This window comes from Magnolia sinica, chromosome 6 (assembly GCF_029962835.1).
Source record: "Magnolia sinica isolate HGM2019 chromosome 6, MsV1, whole genome shotgun sequence".
Taxonomy (NCBI): domain Eukaryota; kingdom Viridiplantae; phylum Streptophyta; class Magnoliopsida; order Magnoliales; family Magnoliaceae; genus Magnolia; species Magnolia sinica.
Genome location: NC_080578.1, coordinates 85,450,241 through 85,466,907, shown reverse-complemented (window position 1 = coordinate 85,466,907; position 16,667 = coordinate 85,450,241). Strand labels below are relative to the sequence as shown.

Here is a 16,667-nt window from a genome sequence, read left to right as displayed (position 1 = left end):
TCTGGAAATAAGCCAGAAAAATAGAGGGAAGGCATGGACAAAAGGCATACATCAATGCGGGCTTCATAGGGTAAACGGTGTTAAGCGCCAGCTTCACTGGATCATTTTAGGCCGTGAGCCAGGCCTTTATAAGACTGGCCACGATGTTTACTTACCATCGAAACCTTTATATGACTGGCCACGATGTTTACTTACCATCCAACCACTCTGAGTCCGACCTAGATCAATGGACAACAAAAAAAAATCAGCTTGATCGAAAACTTATGTGGCCCCAAAAAGTTTTTTAATGGTGGACATTCAATCCCTAATGCTTCTTATGGTATGGTCCACTTGAACTTCGGATCTACTTATGCCTGGGATCAAGCCCTAAAACAAGCTATTAAAATGGATGAACGGAATGGATATAACACATACATCATGTAGGCCCCATAGAGCTTAGGGCTGTCTACCTATCGAAGGGCTCCTAGCGCATTACTCAATAGCGGGCGCAGATTTCTCTACGTCTCCCGAGGTGCACGGTAGTTCTCCCAGCAAATAAAAGACGCTGTGCCTCCTCCTCTCCAAAATCCCTAACCCTAACCGCGGCCACTGCCTCTCCCTCCCTCGCGCTCCAGACATCCATCTCGAGAGGAACTAGGGTTCCAATCTACATCCTTCCATTCCGGCCATGGTGGGCCTCGCCCCTCTTTCAAAGATCTATCCATCTCCATCAATGGTGGTCTCATCTTATTCTTCTCTTCCCCGCAGGCAGATGTGGATGCTGACGTGGCTCCAGGGCAGCCGAAGAGGAGGACGTTCAAGAAGTTCAGCTTCAGAGGCGTGGATTTGGATGCGCTGCTCGACATGTCTACCGATGAGCTGGTCAAGCTTTTCCATGCTCGGGCCCGCAGAAGGTATTTTTCCACATCACCATCACTACGCCCGAACATGCCAGATATACTCTAATGTTCGATAGATCAATACTGGCTGCGCAATCTGCCGGTGATCCAACCCATTGGTCCTGAAATACCCTCAATTCTTACCGTTCGATCAGTGACCTGCATATGATGGTTTTTCCAATTGATTCAGGTTCACTGGGAGATAAGTCTATGGGTCGTGTTGATGAGATCTCCAATTGGGGGAATGATTTTGGGGCAGGGTTCATTCGCGTTGGGTCCAACTCGACGGACGGTTTGAATCTTTGAAACGTGGCCCGCCTGTATCCAACCGCTACTGTGACAATGCCCACATTCTCAGAAACCAATATATATATTTTCTCTTTTCTTTCTGTTTTCTTTTATCACTCTCTTTAATTTGTTTTTCCATTTCATGTGTTTGTTGCAGGTTTCAACGTGGTCTGAAGCGGAAGCCGATGGCTTTGATCAAGAAACTGCGCAAGGCGGTAATAGTGATTATTCCCCTTCAATTTTAAATTTTCATTTTATTTTCTGTTTTACCATCATTTTCTTGTTACGGGTTTCGTGTCTCTCTCCATCTCTGAGTATAGAATATTGTAATTTTTCTAAAAGCACATGCACTGGATGCATGGGTGTGATCTGGACTACTTAACATGTGGGCCCTACCTTGGTGTGTCTGTTGTCCAAAATTATCGCTGTTGGTTTGAGTGGAAGGCTTGCTCTTGATCTAAACATGCAGGTGCTGTATACATGGTTATGATCTGGATCCCTTGCATGGTCAGTGCTGTCAGTGGGTACCCAAGGAACCCGATCCAATCATAAACTAAACGGTTCTTCTGGCTGGGTTTGGGTGCACCACTTTCTACCTGTTTAGAATCTGGGTCTGGTCAGGTTGGGTTTTGGGTGCCTGATTAATATGCTATACATGCTGTTATACACCTTATGTTGCATTAGGACGTTTAATGCCACAACACGAATATTTAGGTCTTCAATGTCGTGAATCATGTTTGTATTAAGAGAGATTTTCGAGAGGATTTTGCAAAGCCACATGCCTGTGAAACCCGACAAAGCCACATAAGCACATGTCACCTATTTAGAACTTTGTGTTTAACATCTGAGCTTTCCATTTTATGTGACACCTTGTTAGATCTTCTAGCAGCCCAGTTCACTCCTTGGGCGGATCACAATGTACAAGATAAATGGACAGCTTCCAAAAATTTGTACCCATCCATTTGATTTGTAAATTATGTTGAATGGAAAAGTAAAAAAAGCCTGAATTTCAATCTAAAGATCTAAACCATGAGGCCCACTTGTTGCGAAGATAAGATCTTGTACACGCTTGTGGTAGATGCGCAAAGTTACACTTGTGCATACAGTTAGCAAACCTCCCTGAAAGGTAGAACACCAACTGAATATTCAAAAGGAAAGTAATGCTAAACTCTTCGAGAGTTGGAACACAGGCTGAAATTTAGAGAGGGGAGTAATATGTTTATTGAAAAAGCGTAGCATGTGTGACCACACACATTTTCTTTACACACCTTTAAACTAGACACACAAGCCAACATTCCACGCGCCTTCGAGATCTGGTCCGCCAGGGTCACAAGACTTGATGCGTATCCAAGGGGAACTCGAGTCTGACCCGATCCATATTTGGTAGCGTTGTCAACTGGTCGAGTTTGGTGTGGGTCCTATAGTACCTGTACCTCGGTTCTCAAAGATCTAGACATAGATTGGATTGTGCTCGGTTTCCCATTAGGCACCCATTGTGAGCATTTTCATGGTTAGGTCCATCTGATTGATGGATTAGATCTCACACGTGCCGCTTTGAAACATGTTGATATGTAAATAGGCTCTTGCATGTGATTGGCATATGAAACCTTCTTTAAACAATACATGTTTAATAAAATTTATTATTAAATATATTTTCAATGTGACGTGGCCACATGGGCAAATGTTGGGGAAAATTGAAGAGCTCCTCTTGGCTTGGCATGGAGGCAAGGTAGGATAGTATGACGGTTAGTCTTCATGGCAGTTCTATGAGCTATTTGTAGTGAAAGGAATTGTTGGTGATTTCGAAATGGGCCTCATGCTTGAAGGATTGTGATATTCTTATGGCATATATTTTATTTTTGCTGGCTTTTAGCCTTCTTTCTTAATAAAATTTTATTATCTTTTAAATAATAAAAAATTGTTAAAATAAGCGGACTTGACATGAATCCGAACTAGGCTCGACTGTAATTGTGTCCGTCATAAGGACCAAACTTGAACTCAACTGTCACGCCCCAATCTTGAGAATCGGGCTCATTAAATTCTCGACCGCCGAATTCAGTGCTGATAGCCTTCGTAGTACTTCATTCTCGGCTCCCAGCTCCTAGCTCCCATATGCTAGATTTCAATCCTTGAATCCTACAAGGAGGATTTTTAGGGTTTTTTTTTTTTGTAAAGGAGCATAACCACAAGTGTACCTAGGTCACAAAACAACATCACCACATATCCACTAATAAAATCTTTGAGTATAGTGCTCGAAAGGGAAATACAAAATATAATCAAAAACTCAAAAGAACAAGCTCATACTTTAGGCTCAATGCTGCTGATACGCCCTAACATCACCTGCAGCGTAGACAAATGTGCATAAGCTTCCTACGAAGCTCAGTAGAGTGCGTGTGTGCGTGCACAATGTATATGGCAAGAATACATATATCAGAGTATGTGGAAGATAATGGAGGGCTAAGTTGCCAAGAAGATTAATAGTGTTAGCCATACAAAGGCTATGCAACGCAAGGCTTATGTGGCCGAATGTCATATGCTAGAGACGCAATGCAAACATGCCAATCCTCAACTAGTCCACATATCAGAACAGTTCGCCACTGAAAACATCACTAGGGTCTAGTACACTTTAACACTGATTGCTGTCCATCGCGTGCACGGCCAAGTGAGTGGAAAAGACCTCACTATCTGCCTCGTCAGTGATAGGCCAACGCTCACTTGACTCGTTGATAATGGAACCACTTTACGAATTGTTTCGACTCAACCCAGTTTGCAACCCCTTACCATCGGGCGGACGAGGTCACACCCAATTCTAATCGACCTCGACACAGTGGGAGACGCCACCTACTGGTATTTGGCACTCGGGCGCTTATGTTATCTACTTGGTCTCAGCGTTGAAGCATCCTACTGGTACCACAAGGGTTTATGGACTTTCACCCAAGGACATCCATAGCCCCCAAGTGCTAGAACATATATTTTTGGTATTCAATCCGGCCATCCACGATATGCTTGTGGAGGCCACAACCCCAATGTTGCTAGGGTTTATAAGTGATCATGACATGATGTGAAATGAATGAGTCATACTATCCAAGTCATGCAACAAACCTGCGCATACCGCGCGATCATGTCAGGCCACCCTATTTCATATAGTCCCTTAAGTGTCTCAAGCTGAATGACATATGATATAAACAATCGTCATCTGTAACATGCATACAAATGATGCGTATGGGCATATAATTGGGCATGATATCATTACACTAAGCATGTTATCAGTTTCATATCAGGCCAAATACACTAGCATGCTATCAAATATATCATGAGATAATCAGCCGTAATTGGTACATTATATACAAAGAGCTGGACTCGAACGACAGACATCATTAGAAATATAGAGGTCTAGTTTCCATTGGTGCGATCCGCGTGAGATTCGGATCAGCCTGATGTTCGAGCCCCTGGTGGTGTCTGCCGTTCGAGTCTCGCTCTCTATATATGATGTGCCAATTAAGGCCGATTATCTCATGATATGTCTGGTAACATGCTAGTGTACTTGGCCTGATAGGACATTGATAACATGGTTAGTGTAATGATATCATGCCCATTTATATGCCCATACGCATCATTTGTATGCTTGTTGTGATGGCAATTGTTCATAGCATATGCCCTTTAGCTTGAGACGCTTAGGGGACTCTATATGAGATAGGGTCGCTCCACATGATTGTACGTATGTGCAAGTTTGGTGCATGACTTGGACAATATGACTCATGCATTGTATGTTGTGATTACTTTTACACCTTAGCGACATTGGGGTTGTGGCCTCCACAGGCATATTGTGGATGGCTGGATTAGATATCGAAAATATCTATTCTAGCATTTGGGCGCTATGGATGTCCTTAGGCGAAAGTCCCTAAACCCTTGTGGTACCAGTATGATGCTTTAACATCGAGAACGAGTGATTAACATGAGCGCCCGAGTGCCAAATACCAGTTAGCCGCATCTCCCAATGTGTTGAGGTTGGTTGGAAAAAAGGTGTGACTTTATTTGCCTGAGGGTAGGGGGCTGTAAGCTAGGTTGAGTCTGATCGGCTCGTGAAATGGGTCCGCTATCGACAAGTCGGTTGGGCATTGGCATACCACTGACGAGGTGGATAGTGAGGTCTTTTCCACTAACTTGGTCGTGCGCGCGATGGGCGACAACTAGTGGTGGAGTGTGCTAGACCCTGGTGATGTTTCCAGTGATGAACTGTTCTAATAAGTGGACTAGTTGAGGATTAACGTGTTTGCGTTGCATCTTTAGCATATTTCATTCGACCATGTAGGCCTTGCATTGCATAGCCTTGGTATGGCTAATAACATTCATGGACTTGGTAGCTTAGCTCTCCATTTTCTTTCGCATACTTTGATATCTGTATTCTTGCCATATGCGTTGTGCTCGCACACAAACACTCTACCGAGCTTCGTAGATAGCTCGCGCACGTTTATTTACGCTTCAGGTGATGCTAAGGCTTATCAACAACATTGAGCTGGGAGCATGAGAATGTTCTTTTGAGTTCTTGATTATATCTTGTATTTCCCTTTATAGCATTGTACTCAAAGATTTTATCAGTGGAAATGTGGTGATGTTGTTTTGTGACTCGGGTACTCTTTTGGTTATGCTCCTTTACTAAAAAAATTTCAACATGAAAATCCTCCTTATAGGGTTCCAGGATCGAAAGCTGGCGTATGGGAGCTGGGAGCCGATAATCGGGTACTACGGAGGCTGTTGGTATCGAATTCGGTGGTCGATAATTTAGTGAGCCCGGTTCCCGAGTTTAGGGCGTGACACTCAACTATACCCGATTTTTATCTCGGTTTGAAAGTTTAGACCCATGATCTGCCCGGCTTCTTAACGGGTCCAATAAATGGGACCCGTACCCATCAAAAATACGGCCGGCTCTATTGGGTGCCTGCTGGTTTGGATACCCATTGATAACCCTAGGGTGTGTTTGTTTAACCAGGGTAAATGGTAAATTCCTATAAATTACTAATAATTATTTACCACGTGGATTTCAAGCAAGTGGTGTTTGGACATGACAATTTCACTAAAATTGAGGAATAGAAGAATGAAATAGGTAAAATTCATGGGGCCCACCGATGTGTCTTTGATCCACATCATTCATTTGTTTAATCAGCTCATTTTAGGGCATGAACCAAAAAATGAGGCAAATTCAAAGCATATGTGGACCACATAGAAGCTAAAATGAGAATTGAACATCTATCATTGAAAACTTCTTAGGGGCGATAAAAGTTTTGGATCAAGCTGATATTTATATTTTTGGTTCATTCATGTCTTTCTGACCATTTGAATAGGTTGGATGAAATATACACATCATTGCGGGCCCTACACAAAATTTCATTTTAACGGTGGATGTCATTATCCCATAGTTTCCCATGGTGTGGTCCACCTAAGCTTACAATTTGTCATTTTTGGGCTGATGCCCTAAAATGAGCTGGAAACATAGATGGACAACACATACATCATGGTGGGACCCATAAAATTTACATACCTAATGGGTTCGTTGCAATCTTGTTTTTTGAGGCACATTTATTGCGTTATTTCCATCTCTTCAAATATATGTTAAAAGTAATCATGGCCCATTTTGTCATGCCCCAAATTCGGTTTTTGCCACCCATTCACCACAACCTGAACCCGAAGGTGACAAGCTCTATTGGTTAGTCGTGTATCAATTTGATTTTCTTAGGCCATTAAGGAAACAAGGGGATCTAAATCTAAATCCAAGAACTATTCAGGAATTTACAATCAATAGTTAATGGTTCCACTTTGCCAGGCTTGACATGAGGGTTTGCTTAAGAAGTTCAGCACCAATCACTCTTCAGAGTGGGTGGAACGTGGTGAAGACACCACTTGGATTAGACATGGATGTCCCAATAGGAGGTTGTTATATGTTGGTAGAGCATCGATTGCATGAAGAATAGCAGGTCTAAATAGCAAGACCGACTTGCTTCGTTAGAATTGGGGAATTGTTGCAATTCTTCTTGAATAGCCTCAGTTCTCCATTGAGAGTCAATTTGAAAGTCTTACCTAAACTCTTCCAACTGAATATGATAAAGTCGACCCAACTTCCCACCCAAACCTAACAAAGTCTTGTTTGATCATCGTCTCATTCGATAAATACCTCATCTCCGATAGGTGGAAAACACTGAAGTCGAGCTGCTGCTAGTTGCAAGTAAGAAAACCAAAAGCTAAAGGCAGAAGATCTTCGTGACAAGTACTCAATTAAGAAATGTACTTGCTCGTTTAGGTGGAGCTGGTTATCCGACTCTTAGTTTGCTTCTGCATCAGCGTTCCTGCAAATGGGAACACTTTTTTGTAGTCTCGTGAAAAGTTAAATTATAAGGAACCTACAATTCTCTCTTCTTGGCCTTTTATCTCTATGATGATACTACGATGGCTTGTTTTTGTGCTTGTTGAACAACTACTCAAAAAATATATTTTTTGCCCATTTTTTAAAAAGAAAAAGTCACTATTCATCAATGCTATCAGTAATCCAAAATCAACGTATGGATATATACATCGACTCATCTCATCGGAATCATCCATACACCGCATAAAAAAATTGGGCATTTTTAAGTAAAGAACAACACTTTTATCCAAAAGTTTAAAAATATCACCAAATTGACTACAAATCTACCAAGATGTGGTTGATTGGATGATTTAATCTTCATTCAATTTGTTTCTAGCAAGACAGTAAAAAAACGAATACTTCTTTTTTAAAATTATTTCCAAAGTGGCCCACGGAGCTTTGATTCACCCAAATCGCTTAAATAAAGTGTTTTATTCTGCAAAAACTTGTCCATGATAGTTAGAAATAGCATGAAAGGAGTTTAGAAAAAAGTAAAAACCAAAAGAAGTGGAAAAGCAGGGAGAAATAGTGGTGTTTATAAAAAAATGGTCGTTTTTTGATTGTTACGGGTGCAGTTGACCATTATGGCATTGATTTTTCAAGTGGCCCCAATACAATCCCGTATCATATAATGGTGGCCGTTATGTAACTGATATGATACAACTTGATCCTTGTTGCCCTCTAACAAATAGACGGATCAAATTGTTGATTAGACCTCTCTCTCTCTCTCTTTTTCTTTTTTTCTTTTTTTTTGTAAATGATTGGGATTGTACATATTAAAGACCATTGACCGAATAGTTAATATTTGTTTGTGACACTTGCATGATTGCTCATCAAATGTGTTTTGGACCTGATGAACAGTCTAGATCAATGGATTGGACAGTCCAAGTGCTTCAGTGGAACTAAATGCAACTAGGAATACTATAACTTACAGTGCTTTGCACATTTTTCATAATCAAAGTCATAGAGATGTGGATTGTATAATGCTGTTTTACTAGAGGGTGAATGAAAGAGAAATGACAGTATTATGTTTGAAGAGGTACAAGAACTTAATGTTTTTGAACTTAACTTTCCATAGACACTGTAAACCTAGAGAAAGTTGAGATTGTTACAATTACCATGTTTATCGCAATGAGGGGATACAAACAGCTCTTGATTTCTTTCTTTGCCGAGGAGAAGTGTTCCATGTGGTGTCTGAAACGATGGAGATGGATCCATGTATAAATCAATTCCGTGTTTTCCAATTAGTTTTGAATTATGTTGAAAAAGATCTATAAGATAACTCATTCTCGTGCATAGCTCGAATTGTGGTGGAAGGTTACAAGGAAGCTTTTAATCATAAGGAAAGTTTTTGCTGTTCACCATGTTTAAATCAATTCCCTTTTTGGTTTGAAGAGAAATGATAGTACTGTGTTTAAAATTAATACTGTCAATTCAAGTTGGCTCTAAAGAGAAACGATAGTTTTGTGTTTGAAGAGGTATATGAATCTAAGGTTTTCTGAACCCAGCTTCCATAGACACTATTTACGAAGAGAACATTGAGATTGTTAACATTTACTTTGCTTAGACTGATGAAAGGGGTACGGACTACTACTGATTTCTTTATTTATCAAGTTTCCACAAGAGAAAAAGGGGTTTTGGTGTATTGCTTTGCTAGTGGTGAAAGGTTAGAAGGAAGGCTATTGATTATGAGGAAATCTTTTTGTTGGTTGCCATGCAAAAATCAATTCGGGTTTTTGTTGGCAATATTTAAACGTTATTCTTTCAGGATCTGATAGTTAAATGTTAAAATTGCTATTCTGAATGGATCTCTTGAAAGTGGAAGTGTATGCACTTTGAACTTGATAGGAATCTACAAGCTAGTCTTTTCTTGAAGATTAATCATCACTGAAGATACACTATTGACAATTGACCCAATTATTCATGCTGACATGCCATCATCCTTTGTCCTAATTTTTTGTAAAGTCTTTTAAAAGAAAATTCTAAACATGTTTTTATTTCCTTCTGTAAAGGATTTTATAACTTGTTGCTAATGGTATATGACCAGTTGTAGATGTTTATGTTCCAATTCATGGGGCCCATATGATCTAAAGGTGATGGTTTAGTGGAGGATGGGTGGTTTGTGACCTTAATAAGGGAAGAGCGTGAATTTGTCATGACTCTAGACATCTCTTATTACCAAGGGCATTGATAGCATCCTTGGTAAATAAGTAGGGTCATTTACCCAAGTAAGCTCTATACATAGGATCCCACGCACAATGCATTCTAGGGCCTCCATTTTCCAAAAGTTTTAGAATTCTATACCCTTGGTAAGTAAGTGGGTACACGTACCCAAGTATGCTCTATAAGTAGGGTCACTTACCCAAGTAATCTCTATACATATTGCCCATGAGGATCCTACACAATGCATTCTAGGGCCTGTTTGGGAGCGTGGATTTGGAACCCCCTTGCTTCAGAACACCCTGGATTTGATTGTGTTTGGGAGCGTGGATTTGGAACCCCCTTCATCCTCTCCTAGAGTTTGCTTTAGAGTGGTATTAGGGCAAGTAACTTTGGAATTTTTAGGATTTGCATCTTCTTCCATGTTTTTTTTTTCCCTTGAACGGCTAGTAGTTTAGCAAGTTCATGATCTCTCTCAATTGCTTTAAATATGATTTGGCTTATATCTTTATGATCACATGATGAACATGTTTACATGCTCATCTTGAGAGGCTTGAATATAATATGAGCTTACACAAGTGACACTACTTTCTAAAAGCATTGATTCATTTAAACCCTTCTTGGGATGAGTTGTGAATCGAAAGTGGTAATAAAAATTAAAACTTTTCAACAAAAATCAAATCTTACCTTTTGAAGGGGAACAACTTAAGGAATATCATCCAAAGGCTACAATATCTGAAGAGAAATAGTAGGCGCATACTTTTTGCGCATTAAAGCCTAGGAGAAAGACTGTAAGTATATGCTCTTAAATTGACTGAAGACCATTCCTTCACCGTGACCTTGTTTGATGTGCCATTTCTAAATGTATATGCACACATGTATTGACGTGAGATACCCCTTGTAATTGGTTGAGACCTTGCCATATTGCTTAAGCAACCATCCAGTACCATGACAGCCTTATTGATGTACTACCCAAGCCCATCACTGGTTGTAAACACCTTTAGCAAGGCATGCAAAGTCAAATGTCTTTGTGTCACTAGTTGAACTGATGCACTTGACATGCTAAAATTAGGGCTGCCAATGGGTTTACAGATCAGCAGATACCCAATGGAACCAACGAGGCTTATATGGCTTTTGAGTCCACTTTTTTATTTTTATTTTTTTATTTTACTTGTCAAGGAATCAGATCGGGTCTTGGTCTTCCCTTCTAAGACCTGTTAAATATGCGTGCAGTCGAGTTGAATTTAAGTCCACCAATTCGACCTAGTTAAAATCGGGTCTGGTCGGGTCAAGTTGTGTTTGGGCCAGTCCAATTAATTGTGATAGTATTGCATACACACACTTACACAAACATGCACAAATATATGGATTATTCTAGTAATGTAATAAGGTTTCCTAAGACACATGCACAGAAGAGGCCATTTATACAACACGCGTCAAAGTGGCTTGTCTATGAGATCTTATCTGTTCATCAGGGTGGGCCCAATCATGGAAATGCTCTCGATCCGAACCAGATAGAAACCTTGATTTAAAGATCAGATGGATGCCTAACATGATCGAGTCTTCATGAATGAGACTTGGGCCGGCAAGACCCAGTCTGGTTATCTTGGGTACATGTACCATAAGATCAGATTCGAACCCAACCCATTGATATTCCTAACTATGATGTCATTAATGGACTCCTTGAATCTAATCAATCTATGTAATTAAAGCACAACTCTATGATTCAAATAAGTTAAAAACAATCAATAATCAATGTGTAGTGTGTACCATACCATAATGCAATAATCAATAATGAACAATATGTTGTGTGTACAGGCTAGAAAAGTCATTGAAGCTGTTCTCTCTTTTATGTTTCTCCTACCTTGTTACTTGGGACCATTATTTTGCTGTGGTCCTCTTGTTGTCACTATCAGTGATCAGAGTAGTGTGTTGACCATCTAGGTATGAAAATGCTGGTGTTTATCTTTTTGGAATCGACCTCGGTGCTAAACATGTCCCTACTTGGGGATTGTTTAATTTTGTAGTAACTTGCCTATGTTGTTTCTGGGCCCTTCAGGAAATTTGGAAATCTTAATTTATGCTATGAAGCCTACGAGATCTAACCACTATTGTCAACTTGTGAATTTCCTTGCAATTGGTTTTGGTATGGGGCAGTGCTGGTTCAGCATTTTCCATTATTTCATTGTGCACGTTGTTAATTCTAAAATTTTTGCATATTTGAAGGCCAAAGTGGGCTATACATGGAAAAGCGAATGATTGAGACAAATCTACACAATTACTTCAATGGACCTTGATCATTAAGAGTTGGGACAATTGAATACGAAAAAGGGTAGTCCACTGTCACAACCACCATGGAAGCAAAGTTGTTGTTTTCTCTCGATCCTACTGCTAAGATGATTACCAAAGTCAGGGGTGGAGATGACAATAGAGATGCACTAGGACCCTAAGGGAGACATGACTAATTAACTTCCAGACGTATTGGGAGTTATTGCTATTCATTAATGGTGGTGTCCGTTCTTCAATGAGATGCTAATGGTGGGTGCTATTCCCACAAAGCCTCATCATTTTCCGATGGGCTTCTCTTCTTTTTAGGTAGCCTATTCATATTCTAATGAACTTCCATAGTTTTCATGTGGAAAGTAATTGTAATTGATGCTATGCCATTTAAGGCAGTTTTAGAAAATTTCAAGTTGGGTCCATGATCCTATGAGTGCGCAAGGAATGGCCTATGTAAAATTGCCTTACCCTGAACCTTTGAGAGGAAAGGTCTTGGAAAAGCCAATTTTATCTTGGGAGTTTAAGTTGTTGGAGACCGTTCTAAGAGATTTTAGGATTTTCACAAGCATTTTACACCCAAAGGATCTCCAATGGATAGAAATACCAAGCTTTGTTGCCACCGCCTCTGATTGCAACAACGTCCTTTGAGGTAGTCTCACGTATGCCTAATATTTTTGTGCCCTATGGTGTGAGTGTTATCACGTGCTAGGACCTTTTTGCTTTGATTCAATTTAATTGAAGCATTGTTCGAGTAGGCTATGGGTAACTCTTGCACCCTTAGTTGCCCACCTTGCCTTGTAAGAGGATAAGAATTAAGCGATGCTGCTTTAGGTGGTGGTTGTGCACGCCGTCTGGTCACGAGGGGTTGGAGGTGTGGGAAGTTTCAGTTCGGCAGGAACCCATGGGGAGGTTACTAGGGATATCTCTTGTAATGTGAGTGCATTCGGGCAAGGCACTCATTTCCTTGTAGTTTGGGTGATCCTTAACGGTCATTACCAGTCCAAGGGGGATCAAACCAGATGGATAACCAAGTTTAGATCTTTTCATATTACAACTAGTCTGTGCCATCAAGTTTGTGGGCCATTGAATGGATGGTTAGGATATCCAATCATCAGTACTTGTTTTGGATCAGTGAACAACGAAGAATGGTTTAGACCTATGTATTGTCCAGTTTGATGACTGGACTACTAAAAATCATTGGGAATTAGTATATAGGATCATTCGCCATTCATTCAGTGAAACTAGTACATAGCATCATTATAAGTTATAACTTAAAATCTTAGTTTTTATGCTACAAGTTTACCTCACAGATAACACCATCTCTTTGATATTTATAAACACTTTCTAGTGCAACTCATCACAGTTTAGTGGGGGGCTTTTTTCCCTCCAAGATTTTCCTCCAGCTTATCTGTTTGCTAATGGATGTAATGCTTTCATGATTAATTATTTTAAAGGAAGACATTGTGGATCTTCACCATTGATTGTAGCGTTTGTTAATGTGAAACAGAAACGAGAGGCTCCACCTGGCGAGAAGCCTGAGCCAGTTAGGACCCACCTCCGCAACATGATCATAGTGCCCGAAATGATTGGAAGCATCATCGGGGTATACAATGGGAAGACCTTCAACCAGGTTGAAATCAAGCCCGAGATGATCAGTCATTACTTGGCAGAGTTCTCCATCTCCTACAAGCCGGTGAAGCATGGAAGGCCCGGTATTGGTGCCACCCATTCTTCGAGGTTCATTCCTCTCAAGTGAGAGACTTTATTTCTCCAGTTTTACTTAGGTTTTATTAGGGTTTCTACTCTTTTTCCATGAGGGATTTTAACTGACGTTGATGGCACAGTATGCTCTGTTTTTCTCTCTCTTTTTTTTGGCTTTCCAACTACTCTTTACAAGGTAAAACGGTTGCATTCTTAGAAGCTTTGTATCTCTGGACAATTCAATCACTACCATCTTCTCATAAACCAGTGTTAGGTAGATATTATTATTTCTAAAATGGACCTACCAATTCACATGCATTTCCACATCATGTGTGGAACATCTAGACCATGCACAATGTGGACTCTGCTGCTTGGATGAACGTGCCTAAAGGCCAGTCTGTTCAATTAAGTAATCAGTTTGTTCATGTGGATATGAAAGCCAAAAGCTTGATGAAATTACAAATGGTCCACTTGATGAGTTGTCTGGCCTGGTTTTTGGGCTAGGTCCACGTGATTCATGGCTCAGATGTTTGCCTGAGTTAAAGGCTATAGCAGGGATTGGTGCGTTGTGGTGATATGCAAAAGGCAGATTGGTCTGTCCTGAATTAGCCCCACTTGTGCATACTGAATGTGATACGCAGAAGGCATAGAATCGCAACAGTTTAAATTCCTGCATGTCCTAGCATTGCAAGGATTTAAAAAACAGAATGGGATTTTACACCAATATTCATGCAACGTGATGTTTTTGAGAGGATGGGTAATTAAAGTCATTGGGTCCACATGATGGATGGTCTAGATTAATGATGCTGCTATTTGTAGTATGATCTCTTTAATTTTCCTGTGATTGATACATTTGTAGCATGATCAATATGGATCAATATTGGATTGTTGGCCTACATCAGTTAAGCAAGATGATGTTAACACAAGCCCATGAACGAGGCTTATCCTCCACAACTCAAGTGGGCAACACTGCATGAAAATGGTAGTGCCCACCATTGAAACTGTTTATATTGCCATCCAACCTCTTCATAAGGTCTGATATGAAACTTTTGTGGGTCCAACAAAGTTTTCAATGGCGGGCGTTCAATCTCAATGTTTCTTGGTGTGTGGCCCACTTTTGAGTAATTAGTTTCTGTGATATTTATATGCCATTCAACCCATTCATAAGGTGAATCTGACCTGGTTGAAGGGAAAACACTATTATCAGCTTGATCCAGTACTTTTGTGGCCCTATGAAGCTTTTAATGGTGAGCATTCAATTCCCAATATTTTATGCGGTATGGTCCATTTGGTCTTTGCATCTGCCTCATGTTTGGGCTAATGTCCTAAAGTTTGCCGGTGAAACAGATGCATCTGCCTCATGTTTGGGCTAATGTCCTAAAATTTGCCGGTGAAACAGATGAATGGAGTGGATATATAACACATAACATGGTCCCAAGAGCATACTGCTGTAGGAATCCGATGCAGTCATCGGCTTCAGGCAATTAGGTTCCAAATAAATTAATAGATAATAACCAGATTTTCACACATTCCATTCTCAAGCCCCACTTAATAACCAGGTTTTCACACATTCCATTCTCAAGCCCCACTGACTGACCTATTACAAATAAATCGATTGGATCGGTAGGCGTTGGTGTGATGAAGTTTTTAGTGGGTGGGGTCAGGCTGCAGGGTAATGGGTTGTGGGTCAGATTCCTGATAAATTTTAGCCTAAATAATGGGTTGGTCTTGAGCTAACCTAAATCCTACCGAACCCGGCTCATTATATTGCCACCCTTAGCCGGGACCATGCCCCCGGTCCTTTTAACCTAATAGTAGGGAATGTCTGAAAGGTTTCATCTATGGATGTAACTCCGTATCAGCCGCTAAGCCAACCCTTGTTCAGGTTGGGCTGAGTCGGTTTGGGTCCTAGAGTCGAGTTGTGGTCGTTAAACTCCCAATTCGATTTGAAATTGGGTTGGGTTCTAGTTGAGCAAATTCAGGTCAAGTTGGGAGTAATCCGTATATGTGGGCGGATGGGGTTCAGGTTGGGCATCTAAGGCTGGAATTCAATTTGGGTCGGTTTTTGGGTTGGGTCCTCTTTACGTTGGGTGTGCTCGGGTTGACCCTAAACCCGACCTGACCAAGTTGCAGCTCTATTTTCATTACATAATACATCTGTTTTTATATTTAGTTTGGTAATCTAAATGTTGGACGGTCATGCTATAACCATGCCGGAGCCTCATTCACATTTCAATTAAACCATTGATTTGAGGACCCAAAACCAACCAATTTGATAGGCCTTAACCTGGCTCCGATTACTAATCGGGCTTTGATTTTTAGAAGTCAATCTGAAAACCCAAATGATGTGTTATATGTCCAACCCAATTGATCCATGTCTCTTGCAAGGCCATTTCGTTTACAGCCCTAAAGCTGGTGGGCCCATTGTGGCCAGAGCATAGTGCAAAAACCCAAATGATATGGACCATTGATTTCATCCCTTGGGAATTTAGACATCAGAAAATTATCTTTATCGCAGTCCAATTGATGGTCTCCTAGTGGACGGTCAGGATTATCTGATCGGTGGTGAGGTTTCTAATTTTGTTCAACTTGATGTGTAGACCATCCTGATTCTTTGGCCATAACATCTACACAGTCAATCCTGTCTGATTGATGCCCACATGCCACGTGCCTTGCTCATTTAACTTCAATTTACTCAGTTTAATTGAAATTGACTAAGTTCAATGAAAAAGGATTTGTCTCATTTGCTGTGAGAGGTGTAACTGGACGCTTCGAACTCCAAATCATATCTCAAACTCAACGTAACTACCTCTAGCATGCACTGGTACTACATATGTGGAGACGTATACATGGGACACATACGTGTGGGTTTTCATGCACACATGCCTATGGAGACGCGTGTGTTTGTAACAATTCTAGTCTCTTTTGGATGATGATACAATTCAACAGTTCTAGTCTCTTTT

General features: G+C 40.6%; 1 protein-coding gene across 1 annotated transcript; it reads left to right on the top strand.

Annotated features, from left to right (window-relative positions):
* Positions 1–512: 512 nt before the first annotated feature.
* LOC131248979 (small ribosomal subunit protein uS19) lies at positions 513–13,968 on the top strand. The gene is made up of 4 exons (XM_058249515.1): positions 513–670; positions 748–893; positions 1,324–1,381; positions 13,511–13,968. The coding sequence occupies exons 1-4, from the start codon at positions 668–670 to the stop codon at positions 13,757–13,759; spliced, it is 456 nt and encodes a 151-aa protein (XP_058105498.1). The 5' UTR covers positions 513–667; the 3' UTR covers positions 13,760–13,968.
* Positions 13,969–16,667: the final 2,699 nt, after the last annotated feature.